Here is a 19,607-nt window from a genome sequence, read left to right on the forward strand (position 1 = left end):
ATGGGCAGCTGCTATTTATGAGCACAGGGCAGTTTGTTTCCTTTTTGGAAGTGTCTGCATGGCCTTCCCTTGACACCTGCAGTGCACCAGGGACAAATATAAACCAGAACTTCAAGGTTGCAAAAGTCACTGTTGAGTTGTCAGGTGATGGGTGTAACAAAAAAGGAAACTATTGGTTGACCTTTAAGGGGACTAGGAAAAAGATGGAGCAGAAAGTCACAATTTTCTGGATGACAACTGGGTAAGATCATGGCAAGATGAATGAGGCACTGTCTGATTGTGCCTCTTGAGTGATGCTGAGGTCGAAGATCATCAATTCAGGCAAAAGACCAATGAGTTTGAGCAAGTTCCTTCAGAAACTTGAGAGAACAGCCGTCAATGGATCCCACCACTGATAGGAGATGAGAAGAGGATTAATCACCATCCCTGAAGGGATTTAAAAGACCTACAGATGTGGCACTTAGGGACACAGTTTAGTGGTGGACTTGTCAGTGCTGCATTAATGGTTGGATTCATTGATCGTAGAGGTCTTTGCCTACCTAAATTATTCCATGATTCTAAGATGAAAGGATTTTTTTTTTTTTTTTTTATTTGCTGTGTGGCTGGTTTGGATCAGATGGAAGGCTGTGCTCAAGGACCAGTCCCCACTGTTAGCATGGATCTATCCCTCAAGCACTGGGAGGAGGTTCATGGCACTTTGCCTTCCCCAGCATCAACACTGTCAGGGTCAGTTTGGGCTACAAGGGTCTGTGTGCTTTCATATATTGTTATTTTAAATGTCAGGTTAGATACCATTTGTGTGAAGCATCATCAAGTACTTGATATTAATAGCTGGGATAATGGTACATGGCAATATATCGTTTTTTGGTTGTTTTCTGACTTAACTGCCAGTCAACATGGAAATCAGTCTAAGTTCTAGGGTTTGAGGCCACCCTGGTCCTGTGACCACTATGAATATAAAAGGGAGAAATACAAGAAAGGGAGAAATATAAACCTTTCAAGTGAAACAGAAGATACAGTTTGAACAGTAACATTTTTTAAAGCATAGCTAAAAAGCTATGAGTGATTGTGTACACTCAATGAGATTCTCCCAAAGCATGGACCAGGAAGGGCTTTTCTTTTCTGTACTGTTGTGATAAACCCTGCCCTGGTCATCACTGCCTGGCCTGAGCAGCTAAACCCACTGACTGCAGGCATTTTGCCTTTCAGGAATACCCCCGCCTGCTGCCCTGCTGGCTGAGTTCCAGAGCTGCTTTGCTGCCAGGAGCAGAAAATCACAAAGCTTTTGGTTCCCAAAAATCACAGAATCATAGACTGGTTTGAGTTGAAAGGGATCTTTCAAGGCCACCTGATCCAACTGCCCCACAATGATCAGGGCCATATTCAATTACAACAGCTTGCTCGGAGCCTTGGATATTTCCAGGGATGGTTGAACACTTTCAGGGATGGGGCATCCACTGCCTCTCTGGGAAACATTCTGCTCACTTTCTGATTTTCCATCCTCTTTTAAAAACCTTCTCTCTGCAGTCTCTTCTGAGCTTGGGTGGAACTAATGGGATGGAAAGGCAAGTCCCAAGAGCCTGGCTCCTTCTGAAGAGGCATCAGTGAGAATAACAGTAGGGCAGAGGAAGAACTGAGTGTACTGTATGCAAAATAGAAACAAATTGCATTGATTATGTCCAGATATGATGTGCAAATATAACTCTGTCAATTCTTCATCCCTCCTGCACCACATTTCACCCTAAGTAGGGAACTCAGCAATTTTGCCACAAAGGCGTTCCTTTGAAACTAGAACATGACAATTTTAAACCCAGAGTACTCAAGCAATATTGCTAGAGGCTAGCACTCACCAAGAACAGCCACTGCCACCCACTGCAGTAGAGAGGGTAAAGTGCAATTCACTGCAGTGTTCTTTCCAAGCCTGAGTTAGGTGCATCCCCCATACATGATCCAGTGGGTCATTAAATGATCAGGGTCAGATGCCTTGGGTAAGAGGTTTTATTGGAGAGGTTCATACAGAACAGCAGAGTCAAGCACTTCTGACCACTACACTTTCAGAAAAGAAACCATCTTTATTGGTTTCCCAGCTTGAAGAGTCACTGCAAACTTTCCAGCCCCAGGCTGCATCACTTCCAGGACAACTTTGTTTTGAAATGTGATTTAGAATAAGCAAAGTGCTCATCCACTGCCAGATAGAGAGAGATGGGAAGAGCTAGCAGTGAGTTCTGCCAGAGGAAATATAATTTCCCAGTGTAAGATTACTAAAAATGGTGAGTAGGAAGATGGATCTCAAAACAAATCTATGGAAAAATTAAATTCAGTAGGCAGGAGTGGCAGGTGGATAAGAATCAGGTACAGCTAAAGAGGTAATGACCAAAATGGATGATGGAAATCCCACCAGTTTAAAGGCTTACTGATCAGTATTTCACCTACTTGTATTCCCATTTTGGTGTCATTACTCTTGGTCAATAGGTGCAGCATGTCACAGACCAAATTTATCAAAATGACATAGAAGAATATAAAGCCTTACTCTTGCTGTCAAAAGGCAGTTGCTGGGTCTCACTTTGGTATGCAATCTATGTGAATGACTACCCACTGAGAAGCTGAAACTTTTTCACAAAATGAATCATCCTTTTCTGTGTTAAACATTGTCCACTCTTCAGTGAATCTGTACAATACTACTGTGACTGAGTGCAGGGAGTTAAGTTACAGAGATTTTTGGGCTGTACAGGAGTAAATGACACAAACCAACATAAAGGTAAGTCCAAGACTAATTCCCATGCTTCTGGCTGTAACAGTGGGGAGCCTGTACTTTGGAGAGTGTTTGCTGCTTGGCTGTTAAGTTTAGTAATTTTCTCCCAACTAAGAAATCACACATTGTAAAATCTGCAAGTTCTTGGCCAAAAGGAATGGATGAAGAAGGGGGGGACGCATGTGGGAGATACATTAAAAGTGAGGCAAGTCAGGAAAATGAAGATCTGGACTTAGCAGAGCTTACCCCACAAATGGCACAGACTTGCAAGTGGTATTCTGCTTCTGCTCACTTTCTGATTGCATAAGTACCTTTGAGTGACTTTTCAGATTCACAGAATCCTAGAATAGTGTTGTTTTGAAGGGACCTTACAGACCATCTAGTGTCAACCCCCTGCCCTGGGCAGGGATACCAACCACCAGACCAGGTTCCTCCAAGCCCTGTCCCACTTGGCCTTGGACACTTCTGGGGGTGGGACAGCCACAGTTTCTCTAGGCAACTTCTGTCAGGGCCTCACCACCTTAATGTCTAAATTCTTCCTTTTATCTCGTCTCAACCTACCTCTTTCAGTCTAAAGCCATTCCCCTTATCTTGCTACTCCATCCCTTGTTCAAGTGCCTCTTCAGCTCTCTTGGATCCCAGTTAGGCTCTGGAAGGGGCTCTAAGGTCTCCCTGGAGCCTTCTCTTCTCCAGGTGAACAGCCCCAGCTCTCCCAGCCTGGGTCCAGAGCAGAGAGGCCCTCTAATCACCTTTGTGGTCTCCTCTGGATTTCCTCCAACAGTGCCATATCCTTCTTATGCTGAGGATCCCAGAGCTAGATGCAGGCCCCATCCAGGTGGGGTCTCACCAGAGTGAGTAGAAGTGCACAGTCACCTCCCTCGACCTCCTGCCCACACTTTTAATGATGTAGCCGAGGACATCTTTGGCTTTCTGGGCTGCCAGAGCACATTGCCAGGTCATCTTGAGCTTCTAATCCACCAAAGCCACAAGTCCTTCACCCCAGGGCTGCTCTCAATCCGTTCTGTATTTCTGCCCTGCCTGTACCTGCACTTGACATTGCCCACACCCAGGTGCAGGACCTTGCACTTGGCCTTGTTGGACTCCATGTACTGAGTCCTTCAGTTCAGACACCTGAACCAACTTGTTGGACTTTAGTTTCTGAACAAAAAACTCAGTTGTGCATGTGTAAGTTGAATTAGTGCAACTGAAGATCGAATAAGGACTGTGGTCAGACAACCAGCCTGGGAGCAGCTACACCTGCTCTTCTTTTTGGACTTCACAGGGAGGTTATACTCAAAAGACTTAATTACATTAAAGCACAACATGTCCTCCAGCTGTGACCCCATGCTTAAGGACTCCCTTAAAATCCTGTGGTTAAAACCTATTCAGTAGTGAAAAAAAACCCAAAGGAATTCCATGGGACTATTCACAGTACAAAATCTGAATTTTCTTTTCAGACTGGAGCAGATTTTTGTCCCACCTCCTCTCCCTTTGTTGGTAGGCCTTGAGGAATCAACACCTTGAGGTGTTGATCATGCACCTCTACTGGTAACATTTTGAGCAAGGACCCCCATATATGTACATCTATTTACAATTTTTATGGGTAGGTATTACTCAGGTTCTAATACTTCGGCAGCTGAGGGATCATCTCATGCCCCTCCCAGGGGATCTGAGCACCTCACTCTACAGTCTTAAAGAAGCAACCATATGTTCTGGGAGAAAACCAGTACTAATTAAAATTTTACTTTTAACTGGAATTTATGATATGACTAAGAATAGAGAGCATACAGCTCCAGATAAAAGCTGTGGGGTAAGACATGATCAGAGGAAGCTCCTTTTGTCACATCACTAGGGAATTATTAGGAAGGTAACTTTTCTCTGCTGTAAAGTGTTGAGTTTTAAGCAACATTGAGGTAATTTATAACATTACCTTTTAATTTCCTGAGATTTAATTCAAAAGACTTGTTAAAATGTAGAGTACCAAGAAGTCATTGAAGCAACTGGCATTTTAAAAAGACAATTCCCTTTTTAGATAATAATACAATCTTCAGATAAGGTAAATCAGAAAGATAAGTGAATACACACTTCTGTTTAAGTTTGCTTTCTTGTTGTGAATTAGTCACATAAAAAAAAAAATAAAAAAGGAGTTGGATAAAAATAAATTAAATTTTCTTCTATGAATGTCTGATGTTAAAATAGAATTTCTTTCCTACTGACACAACTGTAATGAAAAAGTAAAAAATGTAGTAAGACATTCAGAAATACCCCAACAAATTTTGTGTTAAAAATATAGATAAAGATTTGCTTTGTCCCATCTCTAAAAACTGCTAACTTTCTAGTGATTTAGTCAGCAGGCAGAGGTTTGCAGCTCACCATTGAAAGGTGTGAGTCACAGCTCAGGAAACTGAGCTTCTTTTTGATAGGAGAATGCTTCCACTTCCTTGGGGAGCACCAAGCATGTGTTTGGCATTTGGCTGAACACTCTGAGAAGGAGACAGCAGAATTCTAAATGTTTTGTACCCATGAGAATACATAACCTAGCCCTTCTGGAAGACCTTGAGCTAAAAGAGTACACTATAAGCTTCAGACATTGCTGGTGCTTTTGATTCTTCAATACTTCATCTTGTTTTTTCGCTTGACAGTCTGGGGAACTTGAGGAAAAACTGCTATTCTGGTAAGAGTTATCTTTTTCTCATTAGTAATGGCGTAACTCCTCCGATGTGGTACTTGGATGTACATCCATGAATATTTACTTCAATTTCTCATAGATCTATATGAAAGTGAGACCTACTTCTCCTCTCTTCTTGGCATGGCATCTTAGCATACCATTTCTAGCCTGAATCCTACTTTTGGTACAGGTAGCTGCCACCCATGCTGGGAAGTGGTCAGGGTGTATTAAAATTTTGGGATGTCCTGAGTTCCCCCTCTCTCTGTGGATGATGATACACACACAGTTGAGTGGAATCAGACTCAGACAGGTTTGCTATGAAATGTGCCAGATCAGGATTTTTACTGCCCTCTTCATGCCCTGCTTGCCTCACTCAGCAGCACAGTCCCACTGATGCACTCCTCCTGCTCTGATCTGACTGCTGCCTGGGTCAGCAGCTCCTTCCTTTGAAGCCTCCTCCTTCCCTTCAGCTGCCACCCATTCCCTGCCATGTGGGCATGTCAATAGGAATGAGGGGAAATACCTGTCAACTTGCTCAAAGCCTCACTTAGGTGTCCCAAGTTCATTGCTTACCTCCGTGACGGCGAAGCTTCGTTTTCCACAGGGAACAACCTTGTACCACTTGTCGTGCAGAACATCCATGAAGCCGTGGGATTTGTACTGGCTGATCAGGTCAGAGATGTTTGAGGTGAGCAGAGAGTTGGGGGGAAGACCAATGCCATATCCTAGAAGGGAGAACAGTACAGTCATCTCTCTCTTTCTTGTTTGGTTTTTGCTGAAGTATGTTCATTTCAGCATGGAACAGCAAGCTGACACTCTGTTTCAGCCAGCCAGCTCAAACCTGGCTTACTGTGCTCTGAGAATACTGAGACGAGACCTTTTTTGGTGCAAAATAAAGCCACCCAATATAAACAGATTAAGCAAATTCAAAATTATTAAGGCTACACAAATATGTAAAACTGGAGGTTCAAAAACTTACAATGGAGGCAATGGATTAATAAATATTTTCTCTAGAAACACAGACCTTTTCATGCCCTTGTCATGGATTCTTTCAGCAATGCAAAAGGGCCTCAGTGTCACATAAATCATTCTGTGATCCTCTTGCATTGTTAGAGCAGTGGATGTGACTGTGGCGTCAGATGTGACATTTTCTTCCTACGCATTTTCTGATGAGGAGCTGTATGCATGTAAATATATACAGGAGCAATCTTCATTGTTATCACACAGCAATTTAAAGCCCAGGAGCTATGCTTTCAGTTCTGCTCTGGCACTGACAGGGACTTTCAGATAATACATAAATAAATAAATGCAGTTTTTAGCCAGTTGTGCAGTTTTAACTGTGTTGTCTTTCACCATGTTGAAGTGTGGGTAAAGGACTTGGTGTAAGTGAAAATGAATTCAGTAACTCTGAAGGTGGTACTTCTATTTGCAGAATCTGGGGTTTGACTTTAGAAATTCTAAACAAATACAATTGATTCCTTGAAGACATACAGTTGCATGCCAATTGCCTGCAGAGATTAATTTCTAGTCCACTGTGGATTTTTGTTTTTCAGTTCAGAATTCAGAATTTCAGACTGTCTCCTTAAAAAAACTCACAACAACACAGGAAGAAAGAAAAAAAAACCCTCACAAGCAGACAAGTGTTGAATTTTCCAGGACAGTGGCTCATTTTTTAAGGAGTGATGAGGTGGTAACTGTTCCTACAATGCTTCTCCCTTGCTGCTGAGTTTTTTACATTGTGTCTGTAATTCCACCTGAATAAATTTGCTCAAATCAAAGGATTTGTTTCAGAGTTAGCACAGCTAGGACTCATAAATATCACATTTTCACCATACTTTCTTTGTAATTGGGTGATATGAAGGAAGTCCAGTCATCCAAAATCATACCGTTCCAAATAGTGTCTATTTGTTTCTTTTCCTATATTGAAATCTAATCTACTTGATTTGAAGTTGTGGAAGCTTCTGGTTTTATTTCAGCAGAGCTGACCTTTTTGCAAGGGATTTATCAGCTTTCTGAAGGAGGTTGTTTTACTGTGTGATGGGAGCAGCTGGAGCAATTGCCCTTGGAGGGAAGGAAAGTGAAAGCATCAGTCCTTTCCACTGTCCATCTATCACAAAAGTGGTTTCTAAAGTCTGCTGCCCATGTGCTCATCCATGCTGGAAGCAGCTTCACACCAGCCTTGCTTCCAGGCTGCCTTCTGAGCTGTCCTTGCTCATTTCTCAAGGCTGCAGGAGGCCAAGCACCAGGCCAGGGTCCATTCTCAATTGGCTATAGATTCATTTGGAATCTTAAAATGGGAACAGTATTTGCCTGTTTCAGACGAAAGTGAAACTGCAGAACCGCATTTTGATCACATTTGAACTGGGTTTTGAACACATGTCAACAAAGAGAGCTGGCAGAAAAGAAGCCTCATTTCAGGGGCCTCTTTATTTCATGGTGAGCAGGGAAATGGACTCTGCCTCCTACTTGTCTGGAGACACTGTCTGAGCACTTGGAATGATTTCTATATAGAGCATGGCAACAGATCATAGAACCACAGCATAGTTTGGGTTGGAAGGGACCTGAAAGAACATTTCATTCCAATGCCTACCATGGGGGATCTTCTACTAGACCAAGTTGCTCAAAGCTCCACCCAACCTGGCCTGGAAACAGGTGGTAAAAGTGATATGAGATCTCAAAAAAACCACAAGAAAAGGCTGAAGCTTTTGTTCTGCTCAGTCACTGAGGATTTTGTCATAATCCTCAAGGGGTCCTCAGTTTCACCTCCATATTTTCACTGAGAATACCACAGCACAACAAAGCAAATTCAGCACATGAGGAACAGAACAGTGTGTTATAAAACTGGTTATTACCTTCAATGGCAAAGGGTTTTCCCACAGTTAGGAGCTTGCAGTCAGCATCTATTGACACTTCATAATCTAAGAGTGCTTTATCCATGATGAAGGCATCAAGTTTCTCTGGATCATGCCTGTATTCAACATCGAAGTCAGAAATACAATCACTTCACAGTCTAAGTGACACTGAACATTTGTCTATGCAGATTTTTGGAAAATTACTGTATGAAAACAGGGACAAGTGACTGCTGTTTGCACATCTGCACTTAAAATGAAAACTGATTTATATTTTGAAGGATGGAATTGTGCATGAAATGCAAACTTCGTGCATTAAAAGCAGTCAGTGTGTTTAGGACTTACTTTGCTCCCACAAAATACTATTGTTCTGAAAGACAAAAATCACTACAAAATGTTGGACTTGGACTCAATTGAAAGTGGCACAAGGCTTTAGTGGAGAAGATAAAAAATTGCTAAAATACTGTTGCTGTCCTGATTCCTTTGTGATGTTAAACTTGGGGGATACTAGAACAACAAACCGGAAGGATAACTTATTCAAAGGAATTTCTCCTCCTTTCTCCTTGAATACAAGGTAAATAATTTCCTTCACCCAAGGAAGGAAATCTATCTTTTCCTTGTGTTGTCTTCATTAACACAATGACTACATTTTACTAAAATAATAATTTCGGAACAGCATGTTTGGATAAAAATGATACAAAACAACAGCAGCAGTGCCTGTTCTCATCTGATGCCAGGACTGCACCCTCCATTCCCATCCCCTTAAAAGTCTGGGTGTTCTCCTGATGTGATTACTTCATTGATTTCAATCCACTGACTCCAGTTTGACCCAAAGAACTGCCATGTGTCTTAACTATCAACAGGATGGGTCTGGGGAAAAATATATAAACAGGAAACAACAGGGAAAAAAAACTTCTGGTGAAAAGTTCTCAGGCATCTGCCAGGCAACTTTTAAGACAAAATGAATGAATGAATGACTTCAGGCTTATTACCACCTCCCCTGTTTCTTGGAAGAGTTGTTTGATCCCCAGACTGCTAAGCACAAATGTCTCTGAGGCACACTGACACCATGATTCCCTAACGCAACAAGACTTTTATTACTTTTTACCAGTCTAGTGCTTCTTTTATTCATTTTAATTATAAATTAATGTTCCTCTGGGAGAACCTTCTTTCCCCCCACCCCACTGAGGATCCGCATTGGCAGCTTTTGCTTGGACTGGATGTTTTTTTTCTGAATGTTTCTCACTGCCTGATGAAGGGCTCCCAAGCTCAGGAACTTGCCAGGAGTTTATACATTGCCTGCGCCTGATGGCACCCCCACACCCAGGTAGGCATTCCCACCTGGCCTAAATGGGTATTAATCCATTGGACTCCCATGTTTTGTGAAACTCTCAGCGGTGAGATGGAGAGGATCAATGGGACATGGCATCCATGGAGCGGTGATATTTTCTACATCTGTCTCTCTCTCACTATCTTTCTCTCTCCCCACCACCATCATCACCACTACCGCCTCTGTCTCTCTCTCTTTCGCATTTACTGTTAAATAAAATCCATACTGTTGACTTTGGCCTCGTTTTCACCTCAATCCAAGCATCTCTCTTAGCAACTGTAATAACCAGATCATAACAACTGGCCGGGGGGCAGGTGTGGTGCTGCATGCAGGGGCTCACTTCAGGTAGGCCACGCCGTCAGTGGTGGCAGGGACGTTGTAGCGCCGCATGTACTCGTGCATCTCTGGGAAGCTCTGCCTCACGTAGTCCTCTGCACTGCTCTCCCGCACTGTGCCGAAACGGAACCCTTGGGATGGGTGGTGAAGCTGAGGGGAGGACAGGAGAGGATTAGCAGAGCCATTTGCCTCCCATCACATCTGGTATTTCAGCCCTAGTGTGTCAGCAGTTCCTCAGAAATCTTCAGTGTTCTTGGACCTGGCTCTCTGGGTGTTTTTCTGCAGGCAGCTTCCCACCCTGCTGGAAAAGCCTAGAAAGACTTACCAGGTGGCTAAATAGCCTGTCTGTGTACTCTCAGGGTTTTCTTCAAATGCTGAAAACAATCCCCATGAAACACCCTGAACACCCAAATGTAGGTGTTTATTGGGATTATTTGTCTCTGGAACAGATGTTTCAGGAACTGTTATGAGAAGCCTCTGGGCTGGGTACAATCCACCTTCTGGGCTCTGGGTACTCAGCAAAGGACACACAACCTAGATTTGTTTTGGCAGAATGTTTTACTTTGTCCTTAGGGATGAAATTTAGCCTTCTGCAGAAAGCTACCACCCCCACTTAATTTCTAGAAGTCTAGATACCATATCACAGTCTCAGCTGCCATTCCTCACAGACGAACTGAGGACTGAAAGGTTACTAGAAAGTCTCCCCTGGCAGTGAGAAGGAGGGAGAATTCCCCTCTGCATGGCCCAGGCTACAGCCATGGATATACACACAGAGTCTTTTTGCAGTTCTGCACCCTGCCCTTCTCTGAACTGACTCCGCAGTCTGCAGCCCCAAGGAGCCCAGTTCAGGTTTCACAGACCCCTCTTTCCAAAGTTTTTCTTTGTCTTTGGAGCATTTAGTGGCTCCTGGGGGAAGTCTCAAGATGCCATGGAGGAGTCAGGCAGCATCTTCCTCTATGCCAAGCACTTCCTTGAGCTGGCCAAGTGCTGCCAAGCCACATTAATTAAAAAGCTTTCAGCTACCCACCAGCCTCTAACAGGCCAAGCTTTCAGAGCACAGGAAGCCAAACAGAGCTAAGGCTGAAGCAGTCATGCTGTATTTGCTTCCCAGGAAGCTCATGGACATCACAGCAGCTTGCAAAGATGATATCAGCACAGCCACGCTCTGCTTGGCAAAGACCAAGCAAAGAAGCATTCTGCCAGTCCATCTGGCCTCTGCATTATCATCTAAGCAGAACAAAGTGCAGGGTAGCACAAAGCCATAAAAAGACCTTTCTCAGTCTTCTCTTCAATGACATCAGGGATAGAAGAGTGTCTATAGTTTTTTAAAGAATGGCAAAGGTAGGATGTAAACTCACTGTTGCCCAGTTTAATCTGAAAAGGAAGAGAAAAAGGTATTTTGGATGGTGTTTCTGGGGCCATGGAAGCTATGAGCATTCTGTATTAATAAGTTGCCAGGTGTTTACCACCTTGTGGTCTGCTGATCTGGTCCCTGTGTCGCAACCCAGGAATGAGACCTGCTGCTAATTCCTAGGCTCTGTGGGTATGAGGAGTCCTGGCTTTTTTTTTTTGGTTTTTTTTTTTTTTTTTGGGGTTTTTTTTGGTTTTTTTTTTTTTTTTGTTTTGTTTTTTTTTTTTTTTTTTGTTTTTTTTTTTGTTTTTTGTTTTGTTTTGTTTTGTTTTGTTCTGGTGTAGATGGTTGTGGGACACGCAATGCAGGGTGTGCCTCCATATGGAGCTGGCCATAGTGCTGTGCCAGAAGGACTGTGGGCACAGAGGGAAATGTTCTTGCCTGGGAGTGTGGGAGCAGCATTCAGGTGCCAGAAGACATAAATAACAGGAGTTGGGCTGTGACAATACATCATGGAGACTGCCAGCACAATGCTGCCAGCCCCAGTCTTGAGACACTGAAGACGACCTGTTTAAAGAAGGAACTTGGAGTGAGGTTCATGTGCTCTCTGTTCCAAGAAGATCATCACCACAGTCAGGACTATTTTTTTTAGGTTTTATTTCTTGGCAGTTTTAATGAGGAGACTGAAAACCCCATTAAGACCCAACAATGAACCACAGTGTCATTTTAACTTAGGTGCTTGTTGTGAAGTTTGTGGCCTACCTAGTGATGCCAACTGCAGAGCAACATCTGATCTGCAGATAGTCTTCACTGGAATGCATCTCTCACTGAGACTGTCATCGATGTCTGCATTTGGCTAAACTTTTAAGCTTGAATGAGAAAGGCTGGTACAAAAACAGTAAACTGCACCTCCATGCAATTTTCTATCCTGAACTCTTTACTGAGGACTGCCCAAGCTTTGCTTTGTGTTGGGCACACTGTCAAATTTCACCCCAAATGATGACAACACCGGAATGCTTATTAGATCAGAAGTCATTCTGGCTTAATATCTTTTCTCTAGCAACACCATATGCCTGGTGGGAAGTTTTGGGAAGTCTGTACAAGGGAGTTGTTCAGCCATCCCTTGTTCCAGTGCTCTATCTGCTTCTGGTAATCTCTGCTGTTTCTTAAGCATCATTATGTGTCTGCAATTTTGTATTTGATCGACTCCTTTTACGAAGGATAAATGTTAACAGCTGTTTTAACCCTCTACATCGTTCAAGGACTTCTGTCTTCTTCATATTGCTGCTTACCCACAGGAGGAAAAAGTTTACTTGCAGGTCTGTGGATTGACAGTGCTAAATGCTGCCAAAAGCACTTCACTGATGATTGCTAAGAGTGCTAAGGGTTCCTTGCTTCAACAGAAGATAAAAACTTCAGGATGGAAACAAGACTCATCACTTGTCATTGCTGCTTTCTTACCTTCTGTAGTCCTCTCCTGGGAAGATTATGTGACAAGATGGAAACCACAAAAATCTGTGTCCTGACAGGATAGGTAAATACCATAGTCTCCCTCTGAATCTTGCCTTATTAGTTGTCTCTTTTTTCTAATATTTTCTGTTTCTCATGCTCTCTCTCTTTTGCCTTTCTTATGTTTTGAAAGTCCTATACTGAAAGAGTCTTTCTGTTTTCTATAAACCAACAAAGGAATGTTAATGCCTAGGGCTTCAGAGAAATCATAAAGTCTGAAAGATCAGCATTTAAAGAATCAAGAATGGATTCTATGTATTTATTTTTTTTTTTTAACTCATAATTCAGGGGAGGCAGTTACTTACATTTATATCAGTAATTGCAAACATAAAGACCAGCTTACTGGAAGAAATAGCTGTTGAAATTCCAGTAATTTCTACTATGTGGATTCTCTGCTTCTGTGTATATACTGTGTTTCTTCATTCAGCACTCAGTGACAGAGGTGAATAACCATCACAAAGCAGGTAAAGGGCACTAGGAAATGTTGAGACTTTTGTATCCAGAGCACCTGGAGCTTTGCTGGTGACTCAAGTACAAATAAAAATAAATGAATGCAATAGCTGCAGATCCATTTCCAGACATGAGTTTCCTTGGCACTTGGCTTAGATAGCCTTACAAAGTCCCTCCAAATTTGGACATCTGTGGCTGTAAGAAGTGGAAAGAACAAGGTTTGTTCAGACCTGGATGAGGCTTTGAGGTAACAGTGAAGTGGGGTTTATGCACTCTGTGTCCCGAGAAAATCATCACCACAATTGCCCTGGCTTGACAATTCATTGAACAAGATGTGAAGATTGTCATGGGTACAGATATTGCAAAATAGCAGTATGTCAAATAAGGATATTTAAATTTCTTTATCAGATTATTGAATCACAGAATCATTAAAGCTTAAAAGACCCTAAAGATCAGACCCCAACCACTAACCCAACAATGCTGAGCCCATCACTAAAATATGTCCCCAAGAGCCACATCTACAGGTCTTTTAAACCCCTCTACGGATCATGACTTCACCGCTTCCCTGGGCAGCCTGTTCCAATGCCTCACAACCATTATGGTGAAGAAATTTTCCCTGGATCTCTCTTCTGAAGACCCATTAGCATTTATCAAGCAACCAGCCCTTTAAGTGCTATCTGGCAAGGCCATCACAGCCAACTGCAGTTGGCTGTGAGCCTCAGCAGGGAAACGTCAACAGCCTGGGCAGTCCAACAGCAAGGGTATGAACATGCCAATTGAGTAGCTATGTTAAAAGCTATTAACTGCTAATGTATTTTAATATTTTATTTGTTAGAAGCTAAAAGGGGTTAAAAACTTTTTTAGTGCTGCTGGTTAGTGGCTCTCCAAAAAGGGGGTGACAGCTCCAGCAGCCAACAGTATAGTTTTTGCATCTCAAATAGTGGAGATCATGGATTTCGTATCAGCGAACTGTTTTATACCTGAAGCAACGGTGTATACCATGAGGGGCCATTCTTTAGGTGCACCCCAAAGTTTTAGAACCAGCTCCACACTCTACAGTGAGGAAGCCGTTGCACATGAAGTTGTGATGATGCATGTGGTGATATCCCATTTGGACCTGGTTTAGTGTTTGGGGCAGACTCAAGAGATGAGTGAGACATGGAGCCAGAGGGGCCTGAGCACTTGTCTTGAGCACCAAGTGCTTGGATTTTACAGGTTCAGGGCTGTGGAATGCTAAGACCAGAGGATCTTGCTGCACAAGACTGGGATGGATGGCTCAGGAGGATGTCCCATCTTCTGTGAATGCAGCAATCTTGAGAGGAAGAACTAGGACATGCTGCTGGGAAATAGAGGATGAAGGTACAGGAGAAAGACTAAAGAGCTGTAATTTCTGCAACTGGTGTACCTGTGAACACTGCTGTCCCTGTGACCTCTCAGGACAGTGTCTACCGTAAGACACATGGATAATGCCCAGCATTTCTAAGAACAAGACTCACTGCTGAAGAAAACATATCATGGGCAAGGAAACAAACAAGACACAATGTTTTCTTGCACTGCGTAAGAAAACAAAGGGAAATACGAATGCTGCCAAACACAGAGGAGGTGAAATGGCTGTTGTGTCCCTTAAGACAGGAAGGGCATGCAGTGCTTAAGAAAACACCAGAGCTTTACAGTACATCCAACTTCTCTGACAGTGCCAGGACAAGCTTTGGGACTTCCCAGAGTCTTCTGTGCCTTGCATAACATGATGCTCCCAGACAAATGATGTTTGTGCTTCTTGCTGCTGAAAGCAAACACTGCAGCTACCAGTTCTCTCAGCTTGGCCCCTTACTTCCAGATCTCCTTGGTTTCTGTCTGCTGTTGTTAAAACATCTGCTGAGTGGGAAGTGGAGAACTTGTTTTATTTGGGATGATGTTGAGATAAATTGGGCATCTGCATACATCTATGGCTTGGGGTGCCAATTATGCATGAAAATACCAACATGATAAACACCAATGTGATGAAACCACAGCAGCAGAAACAGGAAAACACAATCCTGAATGACAGGGGTTTTGCATAACTTGGCACATTCCATTTTATGTAATGCATTGCCATTGCACTCAATGCTGTCAGCTGGGGAAAGCACCTAGATGCCAGCTTGAAAGGAAACAGGCCCAGAAATCACCAGTGCTGCTTGGGATTTAAGACTGAAAATGCAGCAGTAAACCTTGGCACATTCAAGGCTGAGGGACTGTAGAGTTTTGAGGTCTTTCTAGCTGGTTCTGGCTTTTGCATGACTTTTCAGTGCTGCAAAGCCACATAATTTATCTCAAGGACTTCTCCCCCCTAGGTGCCCTGGTTTAGTTTAGTATCATTTTGAGGTTTGCATCCCATTCACTTGCCATTTATTTTTGCAGTAAGAACCCAAGTACAGAAAATTATGGTCTCAGGTCCACAAAAAGCAGGTAGTACAATATTGCCTGCCATGGAGTTTGAGCTTACTAGGACTTGTGAGGAGACAAGGAACATCTAAACAGAGCAGCTATTGGGAAGGGAAATTGTGGGTATTTTCTACAAGCAATGATGTAACTGAAATCTAGAGAATTGATTGATGGGGTGCAGCAGCTGCCTCACTGAGTCTGGCTCAGAACCATTCTGTGAAATGGGACTGGAGGAAAAATGATTTGGGAACTCCATTTCTAACCACGATCTCAGCTCGTGAGAAGCATTTCATCATTCATTCTGTTGGCCTCTTCAGTGCCCAAATTCAACTCCATTAACTATTTTTTTGCCAGAAATGAGAAAAAGGCAACCCTCAGTATGTAGCTGAGGGCAGTGCCAGTGACCACTTGCTTCAGTGACAGAGCTAACATGGATTTAGCTTTCACCACTACCTATAAAGGTAGCTTTTAATTTAAATAGGGTATAGAAAGGAGGAACATGGCTGAAAGCACTTTCCTAACTTTTATAACAATTTCTGAGGAAAAACTATGGTGCAAGAGGTTTTAGTAGCTCACTTCCACAACAGTGCTGGTTACCTGTTATAACACCAAGTGCAGTGTTTAATGGGCACCTTGTGTATCAGCAGAATTGCCAGCATGATCTCTGCCAAGCAGCTGCTGCAGAATCTTGAAAATCTGCTCAGTTTCAGTTGCTAATCACTAGAGAAGGATAGCATTAGAAGAATTTATGTGGTTTTAGAAATCTGCTTTTTTACAATGACACTTCTGTCTCGCACACATAAAACAATATGTGTTATGTAACCCACACATTTAGGTGGTTTCCCAGCCACCAATAGATTTCCCATAGCCCAGTGAGAAAATATAAGCAATTGGAAGTGATAAGCAAAGTTTCAGGGGAAAATGAACAAAACAAATGAAATAATAATTAAAAAAAAACCCCAACCACAAACCAATATAAAATGGTTCAGGGGCTTTCCCTTCTTATCTGCAGGAGTTTTAGAAAACTAACTTGTGAAACTAACTAGTGAATATTTATGGGGTGCAGAGGGAGATGAAAGAAAATTATTCACAGTGAAACACATGAATTTCATATTTTAGCAGATGAAAATTCACAGCTCAACTTCTGGAAGTGGAGGTTTTGATCAGGAACTGTCCTATGTGTTCAGGCTTCGGAAGCTGAGATGTTCCCAGGGCCTCCAGGAGAGCATGTTTGCAGAATAAATTTGAATCAACGCTTTCACTTCTCTGTTGTGAAAAGTGTCGGTGGAGCTGATTCTTTCCTTGATTCTTTCCTTGGATAATGACATATTTCCTTAAAATTCTGTCACTTTGAATCCAGCTCAGAGGGGTCATTAGCTGGCATAAAACCTGACAGCTGCACAGAAGTCAATGAGCAGCTTCAATCTGGATATGAGTGCAGAGTCCACTGCTGACAGTTTACTCTCTTCCCTGCAACAAGGGAATACGTGAAAGGAAACTTAAGTCTCTGCTCAAAAATGTGAACCTTTATGTTCATGGTCCCTGTGTGAGCACTGATAATTAAGTGTAAGATGTGCTCTGCTCCTTTGTGTCTTGGTGTTGCATCCCGGGTTTGGGTTAGATTAGGGGTCCTGATCTATGTTAGCTAGCCGAGTCCTGTGTACCCCCGTGCACCCCCCGTGTTTCTCCCCGCCGCGGTGGCTTGCTCCAGGCTGCCTGTTATTGGAGCTTCCCTCTGCCACTCCTGTAACCACTCCCCCGTCCAGTCCTGAGAATTCTGTGTCTGTCACCCCATTCCTGCGACCCCACTCACCCCGAGGCCCCGTGTCCGCCCCTGCCACGTTCCCGTTGGTCGCCGTGGTCCATGTCATTGCCACGGCACCTGCCCTCATTGGGCGAGAGGGCCTTTGCCCTCCCTGTCCCACCCCCTGTATCATCCCACTTCCCCCTGGTCCCAGCACCATTTTCATCCACGCGGGGTGGGAGCAGTCTGCGGCTTCTCCATCACGGCTCCCGCGGCCATTAAAGCCTCCAGCCACCACGCGGACGGATTTGGACAATTTCCTTGCCTCTTTATTTCCTCCCTCATGCTGACGGCAAAGCGCGGCCAGCCCGCCCCGGTGAGCAGCAACAGAAGTGCCCTGGAATCGAGACAAGCGACGGCCCCGACGAGAAGCCAAGACGCCCAAGCTGAGCACTCGGGAGCTGACTGGGGCTGGGAAAAATAACGCATTGTCATATCTTGGAAAAGCTGTTCAGCTCAGGGATGAGACTGGAGACTCAGGTCTGTGGTTAATTTTTGAGGGTTGCCCTGATGATTCAGGTGCTGGGCAGTGCAAAAAGGTCTGTAAGAAGAGCATTCTGGAGAATATGAACTTGCAGGTGTGTTTATCCCTGTTTCTCAATAGCATTCTAAGAGTTTTCTGGACAGAGGGATCTCTGAGCTGTGATTTATTCTGGGAGAGCTGAGGACTGTAGGGTAGAAAGTGTAAAATGTAAGCAAAATGGGTAGACTGAGGGAAAAGAAGTGATGTAATTCCCAAAAGGCAGTAGATCACTGCTTCCTACTCCATTTCAGCAGCAGAAAGCAGCTGTAAAGATGTTCCAGATGGAGTCACTTCATCCAGCATGCTCTTCTGCTTGGTCCCTGTAAAACATGGCTAATGCACTGTCATGCAGGTGAAATGCTTTTCAAATTGCAAATGAAAGAGAGCTGTGTGGCTGAGAACATGTTCAAGCTACCATAGAGATATCAAAGAAGATTTCTGGTTAGAGAATTCTTTTTGTCCTTCCATTCTGAGTCTTCAGAATGGATGAAAAACTATCACAGATTTCTACAAACATCTAAGGGCTGAAGGAGAAAACCTAATGTGGCAGCAACTTTAAGTGTAGGTAGTTTACCATCTTCAAAACTATCATCTTCAAAATCCTTTTTCTTACAAATTTCTTCTGCTCCAGTTGTTGCTGGTTGAAAGTCAGTCCTCCTAACCCCTGGCCATGTGGCAAGTTGTCCCCTTGGTCATGAGTTACCAAGATGAAGAGGTTTCCAATTGTAGGTGGTGGAATTTGTCTACCTGCACTGCCCTCATTTCATCAACACCTTATTTGCTATTTGCTCTGGGTTCAAGAGCATCAAATGAAGGTAAATCAGAGGGAGTTCTGTGTTACACACAAATCCAACATGGGAACAGAAAGGGATTTTTTCCTTCTTGGAATCAGTGAGGAATGTGTTAAGCATGAAGTGTATATGAAAAATTACAGCCATATTTGGATATCCTGGCCTCTTCCACAGTGGCCATTAATATAGACATTAATATTTGACTTTACCTGGTGTTCAGTCAAATCTTAATGCACTCAGTGAAAACCACTATTTCTACCAGAGGACTTGGACCCTTGTCATCACTGAAATCCAGTGGATCAGTGCCAGACTTCTGTCTCCAGGAGGTTGAGCCAGACTAGCACTCTGGTATCTGTAGATCATTATGGCTGTGACTTTCATGAACAATAATAAACATTCTCCATGCTGCTAAGTCAGCTACACAATGACCTTCCACCTGTCAGGTGGTAGGATCAGCTTGTGCACCTTCACTGCTCTCTGCTACTTTTTGCCAGTTACTTTAGTAACTTCTTCTTGTAATTCTCCACTTGCATTATTTCTTGCGAGGGTCTGAGCCCCACCTATGATGCAGTTGCTATTTCTGGTGGTGGGCTCACTTTCCTCTTTTCAAAATATGTTATGACATTTAAGTATTTAGATATTTACCTTGAGAATAAGAAACTGACACCCACATAGATGGGAAAATGCTAAAACACATGAATTCCTTCTGGTGCTTGAAGAACAACCTTCACGACCTGCACCACATGGAATGAACAGCAGGACTTCCTCTCTTCCACACCTACCCTTAAATTCTTTTGCTCAAACAAATGAGGGGAGGTGAAGA

The 19,607-nt window shown here is 43.2% G+C and overlaps 1 protein-coding gene across 2 annotated transcripts in view; it reads right to left on the reverse strand.

The window, feature by feature from the left end:
• The window catches only part of GRIN3A (glutamate ionotropic receptor NMDA type subunit 3A), a 66,373-nt gene that overhangs the window by 10,012 nt on the left and 36,754 nt on the right, over positions 1 to 19,607 (reverse strand). For both annotated transcript variants that reach the window (XM_053932466.1, XM_053932467.1), the window contains 3 exons: positions 9,940 to 10,085; positions 8,273 to 8,388; positions 5,994 to 6,145 (listed from right to left, as the gene is read on the reverse strand). In XM_053932466.1, coding sequence (XP_053788441.1) covers positions 5,994 to 6,145; positions 8,273 to 8,388; positions 9,940 to 10,085 — 414 coding nt within the window. The remainder of the gene's footprint in view (positions 1 to 5,993; positions 6,146 to 8,272; positions 8,389 to 9,939; positions 10,086 to 19,607) is intronic.

Source organism: Vidua chalybeata, chromosome Z (genome assembly GCF_026979565.1).
Source record: "Vidua chalybeata isolate OUT-0048 chromosome Z, bVidCha1 merged haplotype, whole genome shotgun sequence".
Classification (NCBI taxonomy): Eukaryota; Metazoa; Chordata; class Aves; order Passeriformes; family Viduidae; genus Vidua; species Vidua chalybeata.